The 26,311-nt window shown below is 39.6% G+C and overlaps 1 protein-coding gene across 5 annotated transcripts; it reads left to right on the top strand.

The window, feature by feature from the left end:
• Window positions 1-2,705: 2,705 nt before the first annotated feature.
• Window positions 2,706-25,375, top strand: pld2 (phospholipase D2). 5 transcript variants are annotated; one of them, XM_080435369.1, is made up of 25 exons: window positions 2,706-3,036; window positions 5,179-5,289; window positions 6,353-6,513; window positions 6,675-6,802; window positions 7,651-7,793; window positions 7,971-8,064; window positions 9,455-9,520; window positions 9,665-9,723; window positions 10,101-10,346; window positions 11,687-11,830; window positions 11,929-12,012; window positions 12,238-12,316; window positions 12,410-12,520; window positions 12,762-12,950; window positions 13,085-13,259; window positions 13,521-13,639; window positions 13,734-13,847; window positions 17,309-17,413; window positions 17,875-17,963; window positions 18,869-18,982; window positions 19,604-19,650; window positions 19,963-20,097; window positions 21,020-21,173; window positions 21,903-22,020; window positions 22,168-25,375. In XM_080435369.1, the coding sequence occupies exons 3-25, from the start codon at window positions 6,384-6,386 to the stop codon at window positions 22,390-22,392; spliced, it is 2,868 nt and encodes a 955-aa protein (XP_080291495.1). In that variant the 5' UTR covers window positions 2,706-3,036; window positions 5,179-5,289; window positions 6,353-6,383; the 3' UTR covers window positions 22,393-25,375. The 5 variants fall into 5 exon arrangements, with proteins under 5 accessions (XP_080291495.1, XP_080291496.1, XP_080291494.1 ...); XM_080435368.1 differs by lacking the exon at window positions 2,706-3,036 and adding an exon at window positions 3,352-3,592; XM_080435371.1 differs by lacking the exon at window positions 2,706-3,036 and adding an exon at window positions 3,352-3,592 and having other exon boundaries at window positions 5,179-5,294.
• Window positions 25,376-26,311: the final 936 nt, after the last annotated feature.

The following is a 26,311-nucleotide window of genomic DNA, read 5'->3' as shown; positions in this document are numbered from 1 at the left end:
CTCCACTGGAGCAGGAACGGAACCTCAACAGCAACATATTTGGGCCCACATTTTATGCCTTTTAGATAACGTCCATGGCAGAGGGCTCATTTTGTCACCTTAATTTTGGCAGCTCAGCTGCCTGTGTCTCAATAGCCTCCAATAATTCTTGTGTCAGGCCCAAACAAGAAGGGCATTCATGGTGACCACCACAGGAGCCCATGGCGCCCCTGCAAAAACGACAACTGCCAGGCCACTGTTTTGTCATTTTCATGTGAACTGAAACTAAACAGCATTACCCAACAACAGCTACAGATAGCTGAACAATGTGAACCTGTAGTCAGGTTGCTCAAAGCTTGCCACAAAAAGATGAAATAAATGTGATTCCCCTGAAACTATCCACCATACAAGTGTACATCCCAGAGAACGAAAAAAAAAGAAATTACAAATTAGCCCATGGGAAAAACACAAATGCAAACTTACAGAAGACTTCCAAAACAACTGAACTTCACCTTTTAAACACAACACAACAAACATTAAACAACCTCCCTTCAAAGTGGAGTTGCCACCACTCCTGGTTTTGATTGATTGATTTAATACTTTATTAGACAGAAATGCAAACAGCACGACTACAGCCATGCACTTGGTTTAAAAGAATAACCCAAAAAAGTCCCGAGGACTTGTTTCCATTGAGGTCCTAAGGTGCACACACAACTCAAGCACTAGCCTGGTTGTTTAACCAACACACAGATTCAACCTGGATTCAACTCTATCGATTGACCCACTGGCCCTGTCTTGCACAACAGGTTTTTAACTACCAGGCCCTTACAAGATGAGTGAACAGTACTCTCACTGCAGCTGTAAGGGGGGAGATAGTACCTGGGGAGAGGTAACCGGCAGACTCACCCCCATTTTTTTCGCATACCAGCCGTTCTTGTATTCTTGTATTTGTTTAGGATAAGGTTTGAAATAAGGTTAGGTTTTGGCACCGTTTTACTGAGGTTAGGTTTAGGAATAGGGTTAGGTTTAGGCATAGTTTACTGAGGTTAGGTTTAGCAATACCAGGTGAATACCACCGGATTTCCCCCGGGGCGACTGTGTTTTGGGGCGAGCGTTTTGGTATTCCGGGGAGAGACACAGGAGGAAAAAGAAAAAACACAACAATACAGCATTACAGCTGTAATACTGTAATAAAGGTAAAAGGAGAAGCAATAATAAGCCCACACACTGTGAACAGGGGCCAATGCAATCAGCACAAAATAATAATAACCAACTTAAATCTCAGTATATTTCATATACAGGTGGAAGAAAGCAAATAATCCCAGCTGCTAAGCAGTAAATACAGAGGTAAAATGGGTAATTGGGAATAGCCTCCTCTTATAGCCACCTCACCCGCACATTGTGCAAGAACACACACAAATAAAATAGGCCTACCCACTGCCAGAGGTGGCAAGGCTAATTATTGTAATTAAGTAAAACTACTTCACTCTCACTCTTTTTCTTAAGTACTTTTTATCTGTACTTTGTTTAATTGTGTCTACTTCCACTGCCGTTTTAAATAAGATATTTACTTTTTACAATCCTCAGGGACATGCACTGCAGTGTGAGAGACAGATTATTGACAAAGGAGTCTTAAAAGGAACCCTGGCTAAATATGCCTTAATACATTATAATTGTCCTCTATAACTAAAATGTAAAATTAAAAACACCTTAAATATTTCATTTATTTTAGAAATAGTTCATCTTTCACACTCAATAGGGGCAATGCCCGTACCGTTGCAACTTTATAATGTCATTTGCCCATGTGTGGTCTAGTCTAGCCCTATGGAATTTATGGAATGCATGTGCAAAAAAAACATATTTAAAATATTGATAAGATGCTCATATTAACCTTAGGAAGTATTACTTTTTTTTTTTTTTTTTACATGCATTCCATAAATTCCATAGGGCTTGACCACTCATGAGCAAATTAAAGTAGCCTACTTAGTATATAAATCGATTATTTGCATTGCAAAACGATACGATACGAAACAAAGTCAAACAATACGATATGTTGCTGTTTGCATATCGATACAGTTGGAGTGCTTCGGAGTCTTTGTGCAATGTATTAGTCCGTATTTTTCAATAAAGAAGTGTTTTAATTCTGTCTGTGTCAGATTCTGTCGGAAGTTCCCTGTATTCCTCAATGGGCAGTAGTGACGGGGCGCATCTGGTGAAAGCCGGAATTACACTCAATGTAAACAGGAAGTAAACTTGGGGCTGGAAATGGCGTTCGGTCACAGACGGTATTAAAACACATATCTTTGGGGAAATATAGACTAATACATTGCACAAAGACTCCGAAGCGTGAGTTACCATTTGGGGCAACCGGGTAAGCACCTTATGTATATGTTTTGTACACGTACGGAGAAGTACGGGCTTTACTGGTGAAAGTGCAGGACGCACTGAGGGGTGCTACTAGCCAAGACTATCGTACGAAAGTAAAAGTCAGACTCGATAAAATACATCTACTATGACAGTCTTGATCCCAGGCTACAGTTACTGTATCGTTACACCCCTAGTAAATTGATGTTTGACTAGAAGGTATGGCATCATTCTGTACTGTGGTTAGTGGTAGCCTCGATCTCCAGGCTTTTATGTGGTGACGGGCTGAGTCGATGCGGTCGATATACTGTACTACGCAGCAGTGCGTAAATGATGACCACCAACGCCTGTCGCGGTGTCGCCTGCATGTCGCTAGAGACTACCAGAGCATTGGCTACTATTTCGCAGGTATGATCCAGTCATATTCTCCCTCCCATAACATGCACTTGCACTTATTGCACTAGGAACCGCAGTGGGTTACCTTTGCAGGTGCCTCACTCACGATCGACAAGGGGTTGAAACCGGGGACACGAAAATGGAAGCTCGGTGCACCGGGGTTGCTGGTCGGGATGCAGGGAAAACAAACCATTACAACCGGAAACATCAGATCAGTGATGCGTGTACAACGCCAGAGACCTGTCCTGTGTGACTGTGATTGTCCCCGAGCTGCACAACATCAACAACAGTGATCCGGTACTACCCCAACCCCTTCCCTTCCTCCCCATTTGCATTCCTGTCTTTTTTTTGTTTTTTTTACTCACTGCATCCAGTTGAGACTTGTCCCCTTCTTTTGACTGCATGCAAGCGAGGTCCAGTAGGCTACGTGTAGTCTGTCTGTCTGTACTACTCTCTCTCACACACACACACACACACACACACACACACACACACACACACACACACACACGTCCCACATTAAATATGATTTATCAGCATAAACAAAATTAAATCAAAACTAAAACAAAAAGGCGCCCTTTTCCATAAAGTTTTTCCCCCTGAGGAATTGTGCTCCCTGGCTGCAGTGCATTCATAGTGGGCCAGGGTGCTGCTGGAGGCAGCAACGAGAGGGAGGGACTTGAGAATACATTACAGACATACTCCCATGTTCTAGGCATCGGGATTACTTTTTACGAGACTGTTGTTTAATCTTCTTCACGTTGTAAATGTTTTATCAAAAGGCGTCAGGAACGGATTATGTTAGTTTTGTCGGATGACTGGTCGGAGTATTAGCCACGATTTGAAGTGAAAAGTAAGTAGCCAATTACTATAGGCCTGAACTTCTATAGATAGATGTCAGCTCAAATTCTTTGCCGTTCGTTTTTAGCCAGCCAGCCGCTATGTAATGTTTAAATGGATCGATAACTGCATTTTACACAGTATGGATGCACATCATGCACACTTCTGCAAACAAAAAGTCATCATTACAGAATCAGGAATATTGTAACATGGGTTGCCAGACTATTTAAGACTTTTACGTGGATTTGTAAATGTCGCTGACCTGTAATGGGTGGAGAGGGGCGAGAAAACTGCGCATTGAAACTTTTAAAAGTCCAACATTGTAGAAGAGTCTCATGACTTGTTGACTAACAATGTGAACATTTGATAGTCAAGGAGTGGCTCGTTGTTTACCACAAAGTCGGATCTAGAGCCCAAGAGACTTTTCACTACATTATTTTGTTGCCTGTTTCTATTCTTTAATGTACATTTGGTTCTGAAAGGTACACAAGAAAATCATGTCAAAGCTAAATGTCTCTTGATGTAGTACAGAGAAGGGACAAACTTACACAGCCTACTTTGTTAAAATGATAGCTTCTTCAACCTATGCGGATACAATTTTGATTATAAAATCACTAAATAATGCCACATATCACAATATATATATAGGCTAAAACATAAATATATTGCCCAGCCCTATATACCTTTAACCCCAATTGTATTATTTGAAGGGCCACACACATTTTTGTGTGCTCCTCTTAGTCAATTATGGTTCTATAACATTAAACGTTAAAGCAGGATGCCACCCAATTGTAAGAATCCATTTATTATTATTAAAATGGTCTTTCACAAAGCCCAAGAACAAAAACTGGACCATGTGATGTCATAAATGTGTTAAACCTGGAGCTACTGCACACACATTAAACACAAGATGGGTCCGATACCCAAGAAGGTTCCATTTTATTGCCTAATTGTTTTATTAGAAGATGATTAAGATTATTTATTTTTACACATTGGCTCTGATTATTAACACATTTTTATATATTTTTTACTTTGATGAGAATGTCATGAAATGGCTATGTTGCCAACTTTGTTCCAGAAAAAATGGGATAACCCAGTCCAGACCAACACAATGCAATTTGTTGCAAGTTGTAACCAGTTGCACTAGTCTGAATTGACCCTTTGCAGGTCAGTGCAGTTTTGGGATTCTGTTTGCAACTAGTTGCGTTGTGAATCATTGGTGTGGACTATAGGCTTGGTTATCTCAATATCGACAAAACTGTCATAGTTAACAAGTACTAGAATTTTAAGCATTTTACTAAACTACTGTATCTTCTAACCAAGGCAGGGAATTCATGTGACACAGTTTTGAAATTATGCAGAGTTGTTTGAATGAGCTTGTGATTCAGATTGTTCAGTACAGTATTTATCTATTATACAGAGCGGTGAAGTCATCTTTTGATTTGTTTTGAAGTAACAGCAACAACAACAACAACAATAATAAAGAAAAGAATGTCATGTATTTTTAACTCACACAGGGCATCTTTAAATTCTAGGTATCCTTTAATCTTTCTTTTCTTTTTTGTCACTTAAAGTGTTATTGTTTTTTTTTTGTTACAGTCAAGGTGTCCAGGACAACAACGACAATAAAAACAAACACAAAAAAACATATCTGGAAAGACAACTGTAGTTTGGGAGTCTTTAGATGTGACTTTTAACCACGATTTAAAGGTAGGGTAAGTGATATCTTTTGGTAATTCTTTTTTCTTCTTCTTTTTTTAAAGGTTAAAGTACTATATTCTGATAGTAATCATTGCTACAGAGCGTTTGTTCGGTCACAGGGGTCTCTCCAGCTCTTTAGTAAACAGAATATAGTACATTTTCAGGTAGGTGACGAATTTGAAGCCAATCAGGTGAGAGCACTGAAAATGCATTTTCTGTTTAATAAAGAGCTGGAGAGACATGGGAGACTCCTTTTACTGAACAAACACGCTATAGCAATGAGTACTATCAGAATATAGAGTTATGTAACACTTATTTTAACCAAAGTAAATCACTTACCCTACCTTTAATAGTCTCTCTTCTATTTATCTCTCTCTCTCTCTGCCTCCCTCCCCATATGGCCTGGTTGCCCTAGTAACAGTACACTCAGCCAGTAATATATGCAATGCAGCTTAGATTGAAAAGTTGTACAAAACCTTTGCTCTTATTGCTTAACATCTACTACTCTAATACAAATCCACAACATTATTATTACTACAGGAAGTTCTAAAAGCTTCAACTTTTGGCATTTGATTGTAAATAGATCATTTTTTAATGGATTTGAAAACTTCATGAAGGTTAGAAAAGGACCTGATCTTAGGGGGCGTTTTCTATAAACATAGAGATGCAGTTAACTCTTTATCAAAAAACTAATTTTAAATTAGATCAAAATTAGTACATGGTTTAGACATGAGTGATGGGAGTGTGTAGGGGTGAAGTACTGCACATTTTTAGAAAAGTAACTAAACCCTTTCTAGTAGTATTCTAGATATCCTATTGTGCGATTTCATCACTAACAAACCTTCTGAGCTGCAACGTATGCTGTTGGTATGGTACAGTACTTATGTTGCTGCCTGGAAAATGTGGCATTGAATTATTTCTTTAGTGGGCTACACTAACTGCATCACCTAAAAAAATATTATGCTACAACGTCCTGGAATAATTTTGTTTTATTTAAAATAAATCAAGAACCAGAAAACGTGCCTGAATTACCACAAATGTACAACTTCCTGTTCTTTTGAATTTGTCACAGCGCCAGCGCAGCTGGCAGAGACATCAGTGCGATGGCCAGAGTAGAGGAAGAAGTGATAATGGCCAGTAGCTCAGAGGGACAGGTTGTGAATAGAAGGCGCTTTACAAGGGACTACACTGATCTGAGCCCGGATGAGATAGATGGCATGATGGTGAACAAGGGTGAGACTAATGCAATCATAATCACTGCATTTGATTGAAAATGTCTGATACTGTATGTTTAATATACGCCTAATATGTTTGACAATTTGTTTTAGTAGAAATTACGTAATTTTTTGTCGAGCGACATAAGCATAAATTTGCCTTCATTTCCCAATACACAGATGGCCGGGCCTTTATGATGGTACATCAACTTTTAAAAATGAAGGAAGCGGGTATCCCGTCACTACTGCCTGACACACCAATCACCTGCAGAGTGACCAACACAGAGAGATACACTACACGCTCTAAGGTCTGCCACCTGGAATTGAGCAGATACTGCTGTAATTGATTATTAACACAAAATCATGACTTTTGAATTATTACCTTTCTCTATGGAATAGTGTCATTTCAATAAGGAATATCTGACATTTTGCTTCTTACTAGTATTTCTTGTGCTTATTCATTGCATATTGATAGGTTACTATTAGTAGTGCAATATTGATAACATTAAAGTAACTATATATTGTGTTTGTTCAATAACATGTGTCTCTCCAGCTCTTAAGAAAACAGAAAATACATGTTCAGGTTGGGATAACAATTTCCTCTAATCAGGAGAAAGAAATCTTAAAGGATACAGAATAAACAAGAAAGATTGAAAGTTATGAAACCAATAAATGAGCAGACACAATTGGAACTAGAACACCATCAATTTTAAGCTGATAAATTATCTTTGTGGGGTTCTCTCTACCGATTGGATGAAAATATGTAACCAAACTGAAAATGTATTTTATGTTTACTAAAGAGCTGGAGAGATGGGGGGGGGCCTTATACTGAGCAAACACTCAATGATTATTATCGGAATATAGAGCTTATACATTTTAATAGAAAAAAATATATATATATATATTACTTACAGGACTTTTAATACTACAATTTATCTTATAGAACACTTGATCATATCAATACTACAATTCAATGTGTTAGTAATGACTAACTCAGATTAGTAATGACTACACTGCTGAAGTTTACAGCGTAATTACAATGATAAAGTTATATTGGAAATTAATCAGCCATTTCCCACAGTAACCTTCGACCCTTTCCACAGCAAACCAGTATGCTTTTACCACTTTATCGATATCAGTTAATTATCTCTCCCAGGTCCGTGTCTGTACATTGTACACCGTGAAGCTCACACATGGCCACTTCACCTGGACAGTCAAGAGGAAGTACAAACACTTCCAGGAGCTGCATCGTGACCTTTACAAGCATAAGATGATGCTCCACTTCCTGCCTCTGGGAAGGTCTGTGTACTACTTTAGCATGCTACTTATCTCAGTCATGCAAAATCAAACTCTGACTTTGCCACAGCATATTTGTTTAATGGGGAGTGGCGCGGCTGATATCGGGAGTGATGGCTTGTAGTGATTTAGCATTTAGTTATGGCGTGTGCATTCATGATATTCAAATTCCACTTACAGATTTGCGAAAGAAAGGCAGCAGCTGAGGGCCATGTCTGAGGAAATGCCCACCCTACATGGGAGCGAAAGGATGAGAAGGACCTCTAGCAAACCGGTAACATGCATACCCCTGGCCCTCCAACACAAACACAAAACGTCCTCGATAACAGAGATGGGCAGAAATACATAGAGATATGTTACTATACATTACAAACATTTTAAAGTGGTAAAGGTAAATTGTAGTGGCAAGGAATGTTATGTATTTAATTTGAAACACTCCACAAGATGTAGAAAGATTTAGAAAACAGTGAGGTTTAAAAGCTATCAACAACAGTTGATAGCTTTTAACATTGTTAAGGCATCAATAAACACTCCACGTGAGCGCTTTGGACATGATATCCAAAGCTAGATATCCAATATCTGCTCATAAAACACTTTCTGTGGACTCGACTCCTAATACTGTCTAGGGGAGAGAGAGCGAAGACAAGCGAACACAAGGCCTTTTGGAGGAGCACAAACGTGACCAAACAAAAGAGAAATGTATTGCCAACAGCTAAATCAAGTTACAAATCAAAACAAAAGAGACAAAAGTGAAGCATAAAGACATCAGGGACAGGGTGGCCAAGGCCAAGGCCAAAACAATAAACCAAACACCACACTGCTTAGGAAATAAACAATCTACACTAGGTTAAACAAAAATACAAGTCTCCTTAACTAACTCAACAACACAGAAGAAAAAGATGGAATAAAACAGATGGCAGCATAGCTCTACCAATGCACTCTAAACACACAGTGTACAGATATGTGTTGATATTGGAATGGTAAGGACAACATAACAAGACTGGGTTTAGCTTCTCCCAGGCTTATACTGTATACTGTACATAACACAGGCTGTCACCACACAACACATACAACCTGTGGCACTGAGTCCTATAGGGCCATAAGGGCATCCTGTGCCACCCAGTTATCATTTGTTTATAAAAAAAATACCTGCATTTGTCTTGGTAAATATACTGTATAATTTTGTCAGATATCCAACAATTACTGATTAATTGCATGGTCAAATCGACCAATTCCGATACCGATATTATGTGTTGATAAGTTTCCACTTTCCAGTAGAGTTTATCTTACACCTGTCATACAGTAACTGTGAGTCTGGGTGCAGATGCAGACTTCTAAAAACAGTGCATTCTTGATTGAATCTGCAGCCTTCATCACAAAAATCATTTTTCAGCTTCAAATCAAACACAAATATTATAAACAAAAATATTGCTGTTAAATTATTATCGTTTCGATACTGATATTGCATTTTTAAGGCTGATATTGCCGATACCGATATGATGACCAATTAATTGTTCATTCCTAGTACAATCGCTTCAGTGTGGAGAACCCTGATTCTTTTTTTCTTTTTTTCATCCTTTCATCACTTATCGCTGTCCTGTATGTGTGGTAAGTTAATGACTTTACACTGGATTGTGTATCACTTTCTGTTCTCACTCTTGCAGAAATACCTAGAGGAATATCTAAATGGCCTGTTGGAGAACGCATTCTGTAGGAACGACCGCAGCATGGTGAGGGTCATATTGTATAAAATGCATACATACCCTGTCCTCTTCACACACACACACACACACACACACACACACACACACACACACACAGACAAATTGATTTTACAATCAGCAAGGTGATATAACCTTTTGTCTTTGTTTCAGCTGGAATTCCTTGATATCAGTGCACTCTCATTCATCACTGATCTTGGGTCCAAAGGCTTGTAAGCACGATAAAACAAATACTATTGTGTGTTGATGTGTGTGTGAGAGAGAGAGAGAGAGAGAGAGAGAGAGAGAGAGAGAGAGAGAGAGAGAGAGAGAGAGAGAGAGAGAGAGAGAGAGAGAGAGAGAGAGAGAGAGAGAGAGAGAGAGAGAGAGAGAGAGAGAGAGAGAGAGAGAGAGAGAGAGAGAGAGAGAGAGAGAGAGAGAGAGAGAGAGAGAGAGAGAGAGAGAGAGAGAGAGAGAGAGAGAGAGAGAGAGAGAGAGAGAGAGAGAGAGAGAGAGAGAGAGAGAGAGAACAGTATACCACAAATAAATAGAGATGCAAGCAATGTTATATACTGTGTGTTATATCGCTATGTATGTCACTTTGTCTCAGGGAAGGGCCCATCTCCAAAAGGTCGGGGGGTCACCGTATCCAAGGTCTGAACTGCATCGGCCACCATCAGTTCTGTTTCCGTTGGTCAAAACGCTGGATGGTGGTCAAAGACTCCTTCCTGCTGTACATGAACCGTGACAATGCCGGCGTCGCCTTTGTCCTGCTCTTTGACCCAGAGTTCAAGGTTAAAGTGGGACGCGCTCACACAGATACCAAGTATGGAGTCTGCTTTGAAAACTTTGCTCGGTAAGTAAGTTGTAGGAGATGATGTTATTCATACAGAAGGGCTATAGCTGGAACAGCTGATTTTGACTTGGTGTACTGTATGAACAGCTCTTCACAGAAGTCAGCCAGATCATTATACATAACCATGTTGCACATGGATAGGGCCTTCCAAGTTCAGTTACAAGATAAAAGTCAAACATGTAGTGTGTAAGCGGGGTGGAGTGATCGTCCAGAGGTGTCCTGTCCAGGAGATATGAGAGGAAGGGTGCAAAGCATTTTAAGTGCTATGGAACAGCATGCAGTGCAATTGGGGTCATTGATGGATAGTCCAGTACATCCAAAGGATGGTTAACAAACTGGTTAACAAGTTAAAGTTAAATGCAGCCATGGGGGTGATAATCTAGCCAGAGGTGTCCCGGGGACATGAGAGTTAAGTTTGCAAAACATAGCACAGTAAGTACTGCTGTGGAACAGTAGGCAGTGCCGAGTTAACAAAGACGAGTGTACATACAACATTAGGATTACAGTAGCTTTCATGTTATTATGGATGGTTGGAATGCTACTGGGAACAGAAACAAATCACACGGGGTGAGGCCAAGTGAACACAAAGCAGTCTGTGGCATCATGGGAAATCTTTCTTGTCAGACAAATTCTTGAAAGGAGTCTGCGGTATCTAGACTAGCCCATTTAGACCTGAGACCGATTCTACAAATACCCTCTAAATCAGTGGTTCTCACACTTTAAAGACTTTTCAGAAATGTTCAAAAATAGCAGATGTACAAGCTCGTATGTACGAGCTAGTATATCAGCTTTTTTTTACGCAAAAATCTAAAATGACCTGGTTTTAATGGGCTAGAGAACAGGGAACCCCTTGGGCTTATTTCAAGCACACGTGCCAAGGATATGGTTAATGCCTTTATTTGTTTAGGCCATAATATTATAAATTAAAAAGTAATACAAAGCCATACAGTATAAGAATCCAGACCGGTTTTGACCCATGTGGGTATTCCTCAGGGTGTGGCTACATTGATTTCGTAAGCACCTAAGCATTCACCTGGACTGGAATTTACTTTATCTCAAACCATGATGACCCGGTATCTTTTGTTCTTGGAGACTGCAGGGTGTTGTAATCAGGGTGCAGGATCTGTCAACTGCTTTCTCACGGCTCGCAGCAATTTCTTTAAACGTAATCCCTCACTCGTATCTAAGTTTCCTCTTAAAAGGCCTGATTGTGGGTGTGACCTCTTTCTTCGTACTAATTCAACGGGGTCACCTGTAAAAAACAACATTTTTTTTCAGAATGAATGGTATTCTGTAATTGTTTTACATGTTGTTGGGTGTGTTTTGTTTATTTTGTTTAGAAGTCTGATCATCAAGTGCAACAGCTACAGACAGGCTCAGTGGTGGAGTCATGAAATCAACAGGGCGGCAGATGCCTGTGATTTTTTCAAAGTGCAACGTTTCGAGGGGTTCGCACCGCCACGGGAGGAAACCCTCACTAAATGGTTAGACCCATGTAGTCTGTGTGGTATTTGCTTTGCCTACCATTCTGCAGCGTTCCTTATAATCAGTCTTATATTATTTTTTTATTGTGGGAGAACAGGTATGTGAACGGAAGTGGCTACTTTGAGGACCTGGCCAACGCCCTTGAACAAGCCAAGGAGGAGATCTTCATCACAGACTGGTGGTAAGTGTCAGAATGATCAGTGGTGAGCAGGTCTTCAACTAAGAAAGATACATCGGTACACATTGCATGGTAAACATACATGTAGCATGTTGATCAGAATGTAGAGGGACGTATCACTTTTAGATTTTCACAAATGTAAAGTGCATTATAAATAAAATCCATTATTATTATTATTATTATGTATCAACTGATTGGCGAGTATTGTCTCCTCGTTTCTTTTCCTAGGCTCAGCCCTGAAGTCTTCCTGAAGAGACCAGCTACTGACACGTATTGGCGCCTGGATGAGATCCTCAAACGCAAAGCAGTAGAGACCTCTCTCTGAACCTTTTTTATTCTTATTTTTAATTCGACAGAAATGGATTTTTCACCTTTTCTTTTCTCCCTGTCCACTCTGCAGGAACAAGGCGTGAAGGTGTGTATACTGCTTTACAAAGAGGTGGAGATGGCACTGGGCATCAACAGTGGCCACAGCAAGAGGACGTTAATGAATATGCACCCCAACATCAAGGTCTCACGTTCATTTTACTCTACTGCCATATTATGTGTACAAGAAAATCTACTTGGGCTTGAATACAGAAAGTACAGAGCTGTTAGAGCCGTCCCAAAGTCTCAGACCTCATTTCTCATTGACCATACCTGTACATCATATTTGAGGAGTGAGGCGGGTTGGCGTTTAAACTTTAAACCCCTGAGTATGACGTAAAATGGCCATCAATGGCCACTTATATCTCCTTTCTTATGTCCATCAGGTAATGCGCCATCCTGACCATGTATCAGCCGTGGTGTTCCTGTGGGCTCACCATGAGAAAATGGTGGCCATTGACCAATCAGTAGCCTTTGTTGGAGGCATTGACCTGGCGTTTGGGAGGTGGGATGACAGTCAGTACCGATTAACTGACCTTGGTGTTACGGAGACAGAGCCAAAAGATGACACCGACGTAAGAGCTGTTTACAAATTTGTGTGTTCTATTTGAGCCAATATACCACCGTAGTAATATTTAAAATGTTGTGCTATGAGTATGCTCATAGTTATGTATTATCTGCTGTGTTCACTATATCCCTTTCACTTAAGATGCTAAAAGATAAGCAGGATAATGGGTTGAGTGAGGTTCCAAAGACATCAGAGCCAGAGCAGCCAGTCGATGAGAACCCTGAGGATCTGACTGGCAACAGTAAACTGTGGCTGGGCAAAGACTACAGCAACTTCATTAAAAAAGACTGGACCCAACTGGACCGACCATTTGAAGGTATTGTTTCTGTTGCGAAGGCTCCCCTTATTCAGGAGCCTCCCCTAATATCAATATATGGATGATAAATGAAACGGCTATGCTCTAGGGTCGTCCTTATATGGCTGCTGCTATATAAGGTTGAGTCGATGCCGGATAAGTCAGTGCAGAGATATTTCAGTTCAGTAACTATACTAACAAAGAAAGAGTTGATCCATGTGCGTACACACACACACACACAGACTGACCAAAGTGTGAGACTGTCATCTCTCTTTTTCTCAGATAACATAAAACGCACTGAGGTGCCTCGCATGCCCTGGCGAGACCTGTCGGCAGCTATGCATGGCAAAGCTGCCAGGGACGTAGCCCGGCATTTTATCCAGCGCTGGAACTTCACCAAGGTCGGATTTCTTACAAACAAAAAAAGAGTTGTTTCTGCATGGACATGCTACATGGAAATGTGTTGCTTTATCAAATTGGTGTTGTCTTGTCTAGATCTTTAAGAGCAAGTACAAGGACGACTTCTACCCCTGCCTTCTCCCCAAGTCTCAAACCACAGCTGACATGATACCAATTACTGTGCCGGGGTCAAGGAAGGCCAAAGTACAGGTATTTAATGCATTCACACGCACGCACGCACACACAGACACACACACAGACTGACCAAAGTGTGGGTATTACATAATACTAGTGGCTCAGGAGGGACAGCGACTGCTTGGGAAATGGTCAAAGTGTTCTTGAGCAAGATACTGAACCCCCAGGTTGGTGCCTTGCATGGTTAGCTCCACCATCAGTGTGTGAATGGGTGCACTTTGAATAAAGGTACTATATAAATGCACTATTTACCATTTATGGTATGTCTGGTCTTGGGCTGGGTTTTGCTGTTATGATTTTATTTAAGTGTTGTAAAAGTATGTAAATTCCCCTCATTGTGATGTGACACCGGGGATAATTTGCACAAGTCTGGCCATGCCAGGCTTATGCAAATTAAGCCTTTGCACACCTATTAATTCCGTGAAAAATTTAGCATGAAATGTCATTAGGAAATACATAAATGGATGAATAAATGAGTCCAATGAGTCTGTGTACAAATGAGTGTGCAAATGTGTTTCTGTACCGGTCATTTTAACCCATTAAGACCTGGAACGCATCTGTGTCACTTTAGATTGCTTTGGCTATTCAAAAATAGAGTGCCGCGCTATGAGCTTGTAGATCTGCTATTTTTGAAAAATCTTGAAAAAATATTTTTCAGATTTTTTTCAAAGAACTGTTAGGATTTAGAAAACATCTTTAAGAATCGCCTCAGGTCTTAAAGGGTTAACCACTTAAAGCCTCTGTTCTTAGTGAAACGGGCCTGAGTTACTACTGTATACGCGGAACACTTTTTTCTGTCTACTCCAAATCTCTTTGGATGTTCCCCCCAGAATAGGCATGCTGGCGTTCAAGTGGTTCATGTGAAATGACTTTTCTATTGGAACAGTCATAATCATTTGACAGTCAGCTGATCAGCCCAATATTCTTCCTGTCTGAAGTAGCTTCTTCTTTCTATTATAAAGCTGCATTCCATCCGTTTTATGTCTCTCCTGATGGAGTGAGGTAATTAACCCGGTTGTGGGAAGCCAAACATCTACTGAAGGAATCTTCTTCGTGGCCAAGGGAGATCTTGGGCTTATGAGCTTCAGGCAAGTCTACTTGTCTGACCAACACCGGGGTCTAGAATTCTCAGTAATCACTGCAGATGTGTTAGTTATGTTGTATTAACGTACTCTTTCACACAGATTGGTTAAAATAACGTTTTAATAGTTATCCACATGAAGCCTGGCATCCCTATTCTGGGCATGTAATAATAGGCGAACATTCGGTGAAAATGAGTGAACATTCTGTAAAAAGAAAGCAATCTACAAGCGCGCACCACATTGCGTTGTGTTGTGACGCATTGTGAGCTTATTTATTTTTGAATGGCTATTTTCTGCAAAGACACTAAAATAAGTCCCGGATTGCAGCTTTAATACATTGTTTCATTTTGAAGTTTGACACAATCGCAGTTTTTGTTGACAAAAATATGGCTCATCAGTAAGTACACACAAACCACAGCCAATGAGCATTGTGGGGGAAACGGCAGCTCTCTGAGAGCATTTTTTGTGACGCACAGCCATAACTCCCAGAGGCATGCTCACAGAGGCCTGTCAGACCTGCAAACTACATTAGGGATGAGAAGCTATCGCTCTCAAGTTTGAAGGAGGCTACTGCATCGACTGGAGATAGAGATCAGAACACACACAATGTAAAATCCTCAGTGTTAATTTAATCACATGAACCCCAGCATCCCTAATCTGGGGGCGAACCTTTGGTGAAAATAGCAGATCTACAAACTTGCAACGCATTGTGAGCTTGTAGATTGACTGTTTTTGGTGAAGAGACTTGATGTAAAGGGAAAAGCGGTATTCGCAGAACAATTATAGAGCCCTGGGGGTTATCCTCGGCCATCCCACCCATAGCCATATTTTGTATTTTTCTTTTAAATGCCAGACGCCAGAAAGTGTAACAATGGACCGTTATGGCTGCAGCATACTTCTTCCTTCTTCGGCAAGGTATTACACTAAGAACAAAATGACATAATTGCGGAGAAAACAGAGCAAATGCATTGCCTTGCTGAAGTTCTTGCACCTCCAAGATTTTCTAATGAGCCAAACATTTTCTTTTAGAAACTCAAGGTACACGTGCTTTATTATATAATTGTATTTCCCCAGTCAACATTCAAGCCAGTCTATGGTTTCAGCACTGTATACAGTGGGTGTGGTCTAGCGTTCAGCACTCAAAGCAGAGCTCCATCAAACATAAAACAATTTTGGCCTCAGAGAACTTGTTTGGTTTTCTGCAAGCCAAACAAAATGGGACTTGGTCTGAAGTACGCTGCCAGCTTTGCTGTCCATTTTTGGTAATTTTTTAAGGGTTAAACACTCAGGAGTTTATTCTGTAGTCACTCTACATCGTAGAGTAGCAGATAGTTGAGAACGATGATTTTGTTTGACTTTTCAGTATGTCATAACATAATGACCATGGACAGGTACATTTCTAAAACTTTATCAGATGACCTTGTAGAAAACACCAGTGATCGTGTTGCTCATACTGAATAACATAAAGCCAGCCAAGCTTAATGCCTTTGTTGCAGGGTGGGACAACATACAGGCAGTCAAACATGAAATATAGCACCCTTTAGCTCCCATGAGCAGTTGTTCCAATGCCCTTTGACGTCATCATTTAACAAACTCTATTCAATAATGTATGAACAACTATACCATCTTCACAGTCTGCATTGAGGAGTTTATTAGACATTGGGTTACTTTCACTCACTGTCTGATGATTGAGATGTTTTCAAAAGAATGTACTGCTCAGCAAGTTGTGTTTTTTTGGGGTCACGATAGCTATTGTTGTGTTTGTTTGTGTTCTTGTATTGTGGGTGTTGGTCTGTAACCCTAAACCTACATTAGCTCTCTTTTGTGAGGCTATCCTATTGTGTTGTGCTGCTTCCTTGTCGAGGTCCCCCGGCCAGCTCTCCAGCACATGGTTCCATGTTAATGTTTTTCAGGACTTTAGATTCATACATAGCCAATTTAGTAGTATCAACAAGTCAAGTACAAGTTAACAGTACTTCGTAAATAGAAGTGAATAGGGATGTGACGATGCCTCGTGAGAAAATCAATACAAATGTGTGATGATTTAAATCGGTGAATCAAAGATTTTATCACAATGCTCTTAAGAACTTTATCAAGTTATTTTGTTTGCTTGTTCTCCACACGCACTCACTTACATGCATGTACGTCATACTACACCAGAGTATAAATTAGGCTTTTGCAGTAAAGCTAATTAAAGAAGATACTTAATTTTTCTTTGCCGAAAATAGCCGATCTACAATGCGTCGCAATGTGAGGCGTTGTGAGCTTATAGATCTGCTATTTTTGCTGAATCATGTTCGGCCCTGAATAGGGGTGCTAACGTTCTTAAGGAAGCTTATAATTTATATGCTATGATACAAACTGTATGTGTGTGTTTTAACTCAATTCTGTCAGGTTTTGCGCTCCGTGGATCGTTGGTCTGCTGGAACCTGTGAGAACTCAATCCTCAAGGCCTACATTCACACAATTGAGACCAGTGAGCACTACATCTATATTGAGGTACTGTATTTTGATTCACTGTAAAAATGCAACCACAGAGTTTGTGGTACAGATAAGCACTAAAGTTTCATTTGTCTATGAATTTCAGTGCTTACGGCACCTCAACAGTAACGAGAGCGATTTGCTTGTGTTAGATGTTGGACTGAATTTGTATTTTTATGTATAGAATGTATGTATATCATGTAGTAACCTAGTGAATGCAAAGTGCGTGTCTGCACCGCATCCCTGACATCTGAATCCCTGACATCTCTTGATTAATTGCATAGCATTACACACATGCAGTTCACCTGACATTGAGAGACTCTGCAGCTAGCCAGCCTGTTTGTAATCATAAGGAAGCGGATGAGGTCTGAATGACATCACAATCACAGCTTGGTGCTTTCCTTGTCACCATCCCAGCTTCCCAGTCATTCCAGCTCCTCACCTCATACTGAGTTACCATCTGTTTCTCCGTTTTACAGAACCAGTTCTTCATAAGCTGTGCTGATGGGAAGAGTATTCACAACGGGATTGGCGATGCAATTGTGGATCGAATCCTGCGTGCGCACAGGTATGCGGCCAGTCTGCGTTCACAAGTCAGGTGGCGTCTGTTCAGATCTTTAGCTCCACACTGCACAGTCATGCTTATGGCTTATTGACTACAAGAACTACTGTAAATGACCTCCAGTTCAACCTTACTTCGGCCTTGCTCAGGAGGTAGTACTACTAACCCTGAGTTCTCGGAACCCAGAACTCAGAACTTATAATTTAAAAAAAATCAAAATGTCATGTTCGCAATGCACCGGCAGTTTTTGTTTTTATTATTCTTTTTTTTTAAATATTGTACCTCTCCCCTTACGGGTGGTTCTGCTTATAATGTAAATGTAAAAATAAGATAAAAAATAACAGAAAGTTTCAGGTTATGGAAGGTTCCGTGTTACCCTTCATAGTCGAAAAGAGCTATTAGTTATGCTTAGACTGTAGACTGAGGTTATCGTCTAAATAGGGCCCCTAGTGTGTGTATTCAAGTAACACTTACGTGTATTAAGTAACACTTAAAGGACGACTTCACCCATTTTCAACCTATCTTCATATAATTGGTCCTCACTAATGCTCATTATAATATGGTACCATTTTTGTCTACTCGGTCTGCGTCTCAGAGGAGGGCTGTGGACAGTTCAGAAACCTACCAGTGACCTCGTCGATGGGGAATCCAAGCTAATAGAAAGTGCAGGCTTTCTATTCCTGCAAAGTTAGCATGCCATAATAGAAGCCATTGTTCTTGCGTTAATAAAAATAAAAATAAATACAAATAAATACAAATAAAACGATGCCTAGCGATGATGTCACTGTGGGTTTCTGCATTAGTGAGGACCAATTATATGAAGATATGTTGAAAATGGGTGACGTCGTCCTTTAATAACAGATGACAGCTAATTTCAAAGATAACATGCCTTACTCCATGAATTATTTCAGTGAGCAGAAGAAATACAGAGTGTTCGTGGTGGTTCCTCTTCTTCCTGGGTTTGAGGGAGACATCAGTGAAGGAGGTGGAAATGCCATTCAGGCTATACTTCACTTCACTTACAGGTAAGAGTTAAGAAGCTTGTTGGTCATGGCTCCTGAAGTGTTGAATTTGGGAATTGGAGGTCAAACATTCTCATTGGCTAACCGCTGGCTTAGCGTCCTCTCAGATCTTTACCCTGATCATCTCTAACCTAATGCCTAGTCTCAGGTAGCCAGACAATCAGAGATCAACACCTACTAATACGTTGCTTTGAAAACCAATCCTGATATCTGTCCCAATATGAACAACCACACTGAAGTCTTTGCATTGGTTCTGGAATAGTCCCCCCCCCCCCCCATTTTCCTCCCTGAATTGTTTCCACACAGTTTTAAACAATTAATTACATTTATATGGGAGATCTCTGATTGTCTGGCTGTGAGACTACTTCATGCCTAAAAACAACCATTAGTACTTGAACCTAAATTGGTACTCGGCTCTGGGTGTTCATACGATGCATTGTGGGAGTGATACTTACCGTTCAGGAGCCATTACCTAACTTGTAATATTAAGTAGATTATTACATTTGCTCACTACCTGTGGCCCTCCATCTGTTTTTACAAAGCCCAACATTGTGGCTTACTCTGTATTAAGAAGTATTAATATCACATATTTGGTTTAGTTTATGATGGCTTTTAATGTTTTAGGACTATGTGCCGAGGAGAACATTCCATCCTGTCGAGACTGAGCCAAGGTGAGTTTCCTGTTGTACCTGCTGACACATTCAACTCGAAATCCATCTTACACCAGAAAATGCCACCTATTTCATTCCTAACGCGTGTCTCTCTCTTTCTTCTTGCGTTGCTCCTTTTAACTGAAGCTACTGGTACTAGGTATCTGTCAAACAGGTCTCAATTCTCATCCTTAACTAGCTCCTCTTCTTTTTACATTCATGTTTAAAGTCAATATTGTAATAACAACAATCCTTATGTTCCTCTAATTTAGCTAATGAATCTTCATTTTGTAGCTGTCTAGCAGTCCAATGAATGTTTCTTGTCTCTCCCAGTCAAGGACCAGTGGACTGAGTACATCACACTGTGTGGGCTGAGAACACATGCCCAACTCTCCGAGTCTCTTGTCACAGAGCTCATCTATGTCCACAGTAAGACCATCATTGCTGATGACCGTCGCTATATCATCGGTGAGTCACCAGTGGAACAAACACATTGATAGGCAGGACATCACAGCAACCTTGAATCACCAGGGAATCACAGTCAAGATTAAGAATAGCTCAAGTATTCTTTTAAGAATTAGTAATATAATAAAAACCCTAATGGTTGACAACACATTGGTTATCCTTTTAAAATAAAACAGTTTTTCATCGTGGCTACGAGCTGTGCGACCTCTTTCTTCTAAACAGAATTAGTAATATAACATTGATTCAGTCATGCTTGACAGGTAGGTGACAGCTGTTGAGAAAATGTATGAATAATGATAGTTCCTAGTTCCTACAGTGTACAGTAGGAATAATGATAGTTCCTATCTGCCATTTGCTTACACAGATTTAAGTGGAAGAAGGAACATGGGTAGATGATAGAGATGGGACTTGTATTATGCAATGGTTAATGCAAATAGATTCAAGCGAAGAATAATAACAGTACTTATAGAGTGTTGCAAAGCCTTTTGTCTGTCCAGCACAAACCCAGCGTTAAGGCATGTCATTATTGGCGAAAATGTTCAGAAATGTTTAAAGAAATAGCTGATCTACAACCTCCCATCGCAACACGTTGTGGGCTAATACTGTATATCACCCATTTTTGAAAATGTTTGAATAGGACTGTTGCCACTAGGTTTTTAGTGACTGCTTTCTTTATTATAATTACTATGAGATTTGAATGGAAAGGCTGAGCAATAAATACATGCTGGACTTTGTGGTAGTAGGCAAAGGGGAAAAGTTCGGATAGAGGGCAAAGGTGAAAAGGACCACTCATTTACAAGAATATTTTTCTGCAAGGATATTTATATTGTAATAAATGCATTCCGTTTTGGAATACTTGTTCCCAAAGCATCCGACTCTAATAAGGTAGTCTGTTAACGAGAGAACATTCCACTTCGTGCTCTAGGCTCGGCCAACATCAATGACCGCAGCATGTTGGGCAGCAGAGACAGTGAGCTGGCAGTGTTGGTGGAGGATGAAGAGAGGGTTCCCTCCACCATGGGAGGAGAGGAGTACCAGGCAGGACCCCTCACTCTTTCCCTGCGCAAAGAGTGCTTTCGGTAAGGACAAAATAGTAGTTAGCGTTTTTTTGGCTCTGTTATTTTCAGGCAAACGACACGATTGTGTATGAGAACACACATCTACAGAACACTTCTTTACACCTGTGAACCTGTGATGTGACAATACATCTCGAGTATGTCCTCTGTTTTCGAAAGGAACCGTGCAAGAAGACCTTTTTGAGCAAGCATATAGTTTTCATAAGGAGTTATTTGTTGTGGATCCAAATGTAATATTGTAAACCACATGACGTTTGCTCCTTTGGTTGGGCAGACATACTCTGATGAAGGTCTATTGACCGAAAGCTAAGCATATAGGCTCAGTGCATAACTGTATTCCCAGGTTTTCAGAAGGTGCCAGGTGGCATACCCATATTTCCTGTTTCCGTTCATTTTCTCATTGTTTTGTTTGTTTGGCTCAGCAGCAGATTTTAACTGGAAACACATGTGAAGGTGGCATAACTCAAACCTGCCTCCAAGCCAATCAAATGAAGCTATGGGAAAATGAAGTGGAACAGGAAACGGTTATGCCACCTGAGACTACAGTTATGCACAGATCCTATTGAATGAATTTAGCATTTGATGGAAGTGGTTGGACCGCCTTTTTCCTAGTGTAAACCACATAATGTAAAAATGTACCCTGAAATCCTTATCTATTAATAGCTTCTTGTCATTGGCTATAGTTTGAACACATTGTATTGAAATCTTTGACAATCTGTATGTTCCTATCAGGGTTCTCGTGGGAGCGGATTCAGACCCCAATATCAACATCGATGATCCAATAAGTGACGAGTTCTTCTTCTTGGGCTGGAATGCATCTGCTAAAGCTAATGCTGCAATTTATGACAAGGTAATCTAATAATCAAACATTAATGAATGTTAATTCCTATTTGACTATTTTACCTTTATTTCCATTGAATATGTAACCTCTATTTTCTCAAAATCCTTCTCTGTCCTTTGCGGTTCGCGGCTGGTCTTCGCTGTGATCCTGATCCAGGTCTTCAACTCCCTGCCCTGTAAGGCTGTTCATAACATGCGAGAGCTGAAAGAGCATTCCGACAAAGAACTTCTCCGTGACACAGACCCTGAGCAAGCAAAAGAGGAGCTGAAGGCCATCCGAGGTCTGCTGGTCCACTTTCCGCTTACGTTTCTGTGTGAAGAGAACCTGCTGCCTCCACTGGGCAGTAAAGAGGGCATGGCCCCCATAGGACTGTGGACATAATACTTGATTTATACTTGAATGCCCAGCGTTTCGCACACCGAAAATAGCAGATCTACAAGCTCATAATGTGTGTGAGCTTGTAGAGCTTTTTCGGGGTATAAATCAACCACAGAAAGTATAAGGTCAAGCATAGAGGTCAATGTCAGTACTTTATTCAACAGAGGGACTCCTAGATCCCTGTTACCTCACTAATCATTTAACAAAATAAAAATAATAGTAGCGACACTATGACCAATATTATGAGGACGGCTTAGATTTCAAATGGTCTATAGACTATATTCCGTAAGGCTACCTTTTACATAACATTTTAACTTTTTTAAGATCACATGTAATTTTATATTTTCCTAGTAGACAAATGATGATAGGCTACTCTGAAATAACCACTGAAATGTGCATTTGACAATTGATCATTTGCTTTAACTGTAGATTATTTGTTTTAAAATAGGTGTTAATTATGGCAGTATCTGCTTTATAACTTCCACAATGCATGTTTGACTCTGAACTGTATAGGTCTGGTGGTGGTGCAAAGGCCACGTACGTGAGTGTATGAGTAAAAGGGAGGATTGGAAGGTTGGATTAGAAGTCAAGCATCTCAGATAACTGGGGAACATTGTGTACATTTATTGTGGCAAGGTTTGGGGTGGGTGGATCTCTGTTATTTCTCTCGCTTTTCCTCCTCCCATGCGCTTTCTTTCCCTCTTCCCCCATCTCTCTCTGCTTCTCCCCTCTCTCTATCCACACACACACACACACACACACACACACACACACACACACACACACACACACACACACACACACACACACACACACACACACACACACACACACACACACACACACACACTTCATCTCTCACTGCAGTGCCAGCAGATCTGTCAGAACATTTGTGGTTGTTATGGTGATGAACAAAAAGCTGACAGGAGTGTAACTGAAATAAAGAATAGATAGGACAGAAACAAACAGAAGGTTGATAAAGGTGACTTCCCAACCAGGATTGTATATTGGATAGATACTGCATGTGTATGGTCAGTGACAGTTTCCATGGAAGAAATGTCCTTTGAAAAGTATTTTTACTGTAGGGTAAATGACCAGTTCAGAAAATCATTTAGAAAAAGATGATTAGGGGTTGGTCTCTTTAATATAGCAGTTTTGCATTTAGTTTTTGATGTCAACATGTTGATGAGAAGTAGCACGCTCTTTCCCAATGCCAAGGTAAAGCCATGGTGTTTATCACATACTACAAGTACATTACAATACAGTTTGTAGCAGCATTATAGTCTCTGAAATTCTTGTACTTCAAGCTTCAGTGGGGATAACAATAAAATAAGAATAAGATGAAATAAGATTGAAAGGTAAAATAGTAGTAATAAGAAAGGTATAATAAAATGCTGTACCGTCAGGACTGAGCGCTGAACCTGGGGTGACGGGTCCTTTTCACTTGCGACCCGCTTTCTGGGGAACACACCTCCAATCCACATACTGTAAAAAGATGCCTCCACCCTGTCATCATTCAAAAGGATCCTCAAACTCAGCTCTTCAGACTCACATTCCCTAGCCAACACATGCCTTTATTGTCTTTTGACACCATTTATTGTATCATTCTGTTATGATTAAAAACAAAAACAAAACAAAACAGTACATTAAAACACTACATAGTTTGAATGTACTATTATTAACCATGTTGTTGCTGCCCATAAGTTGTTCAGTGTCTTAGTTAGGGTTCATACTATATATTAATACTGTTAATGAGTACCAGGTTATTGTGTGTTAAATTGAAGGTGTGGCATAAAATAATGTCATACTTGATTATTTCCAGGCTTCTGGGGAGGTATAGTTGTTGAAAATGTTTAGCAACACTAGTCAGTAATGTTAGAAAGTAGAAAGCAAATAGTTTGCTGTGTTAACAGTTTTAAATCCTACTAATCTTCAAATTATACATTTACTTTCAAAGATTGTAATGATATTTGGAAATATCAGCAATCATAAACTGTATTTGCACAATCACCTGAGATCATGGATGCTTCCTTTCTAATTGTCATGGTGTTTTAGGCAGCAAAGAAAATAGGAATATTTGAGATGATAAAAACAGAACCTCAGTTTTGCTAAATAGCCATAGTATCTACCATACACATTTTTTCATATTTTTTTCATATCTTGGGTATATCATTTGAACACATTGAAATGTTATGGAGGGCAGCCACTGTTACATTTTTGAGGCTGCTGTTTCTTAAAGTCTGATTTATGCTTTATTCAACTGAAATATTTTTTTTCTCAAATGAAAATGTTATTTTTGTTGAGTGATGTCACACGATACTTTGTTGTCAAAACATTAACCCTGATTCATGCTTCAGTCACAGTGTCGTTTTTATGTGTCGCTTGACAAAAATCATGTATTTTCAAATGAAAAAAGTGACGTTGTTGACACATCAGGAAAATACGATTTTTGTTGAGTGACACTATCACCAAAGCATACATCAGCCTACAGAAGGCAGAAATATGGCACTCAACCAGACTATATACTGTAGCAGTGGTCTTAAATTGAAGAAAACTTTTGGAGAAGCAAAATGTTATAGAGGACCAAGCAGGGAAACTGAAAAGACTGAATACTGTATGAAGTGTGTGATTGTAAGTAATCTAATGGTTTGTTTATTTTATAATGTGTTTGTATACCTTCCACAGAAAAAGCCAGTAAAACTTTTGGTTTCACAAATGCTGCATTGCTGATTTCATAATCATTCACAATTTCCATGGGAAGTTACCTTGACGCCATCATGGAGCCATTTTTCGTTTCTTTTATACAGTACAGCACAAACTGGCGGCTTGATTGGTAGCCTACTGTACCTGTATTTGAAAACCACTTCCAATGTATGTAACCACACTGGTGATTTTACATTGACTGTATTGTATTTTTATTTGATCAAGAGCCAGAATTACCAATACCTCTTTATTATTACAGTACTAATAAACTCTATTACCATGACATTTTAAAGGGTTATCATCTTGTGGTGTGCTGGTAGCTGACTGGATAGTATGTTGACCATATAATCGCAAATTCCCCTGTTCGATTCCAGCTAGAGACCTGTATTGCCTGTCTTTCACTCTCTACCCTCAGTTTCCTGTCTCTCCTATCCTATGAAAATGAAACAAAAACTGCCTAATGTTATGTATACAGTAAGTCTTATATAAAACATGTGTAATGTGGAAGTTTGTTTTAGCAGAATACTTCACAGGTCCAAGTTCATTTTGGAAAAACAAGGAAAACCATTGTGTACATATTTTAGCTATTATTAGACTTAACTAATCTAACAGTACATGTTACTTACATAGCTGGGAGGACAGTTACAAATAACTTTTTACTTAAGTGCTAATAAATAAACTACATTTTTACCATATGAAAATGTATGGTAGAATGTATATAAATAATGTGTAATGTAATGAATGCTCCACCACCTCTTAACGCAAATATGTTATGGTAAAGTATAGTTCTTGAATAGGCCTACATCTTCTGATGCACCTGAACACATCATCATCAGTGATGTTACCTGTGGTTGGGTAAACTAACTGATCCTATAATTATTATTTCCACATACCTAGGTAACCATAACCAGACACTTAACCGTTGTAGTTCATCTTGCTTGACTGAATACCTAAAAGTATATATATTCTATGAGCTCATATTCAGCCTCCAATAAACTGTCACTTGAGTATAGTTCCAAGACATTTATATATATGTATTTGAACAGTTAAAATGTGGTCAGTAGTCCAGCTTTAAAAAACAATATATATATATATATATATATATATATATATATATATATATATATATATATATATATATATATATATAGGGTACAGCTAGCCTGTGTGTGTGTGTTTGTGTGTGTGTGTCTGTGTGTGTCTGTGTGCGCGCGCGTGC

Source organism: Gymnoscopelus braueri (genome assembly GCF_963280865.1).
Source record: "Gymnoscopelus braueri genome assembly, chromosome: 8".
Classification (NCBI taxonomy): domain Eukaryota; kingdom Metazoa; phylum Chordata; class Actinopteri; order Myctophiformes; family Myctophidae; genus Gymnoscopelus; species Gymnoscopelus braueri.
This window is presented reverse-complemented; position numbering and strand designations above follow the sequence as displayed.

Bases quoted from the DNA above. Each gene is read 5' to 3' on its own strand.
- pld2 (XM_080435370.1), top strand. From the start codon at position 6,384: ATGGCCAGAGTAGAGGAAGAAGTGATAATGGCCAGTAGCTCAGAGGGA. The intron at 9,521-9,664 runs GTGAGGGTCATA...TCTTTGTTTCAG, and splicing joins GTAGGAACGACCGCAGCATG to CTGGAATTCCTTGATATCAG. The intron at 12,521-12,761 runs GTCTCACGTTCA...TATGTCCATCAG, and splicing joins ATATGCACCCCAACATCAAG to GTAATGCGCCATCCTGACCA.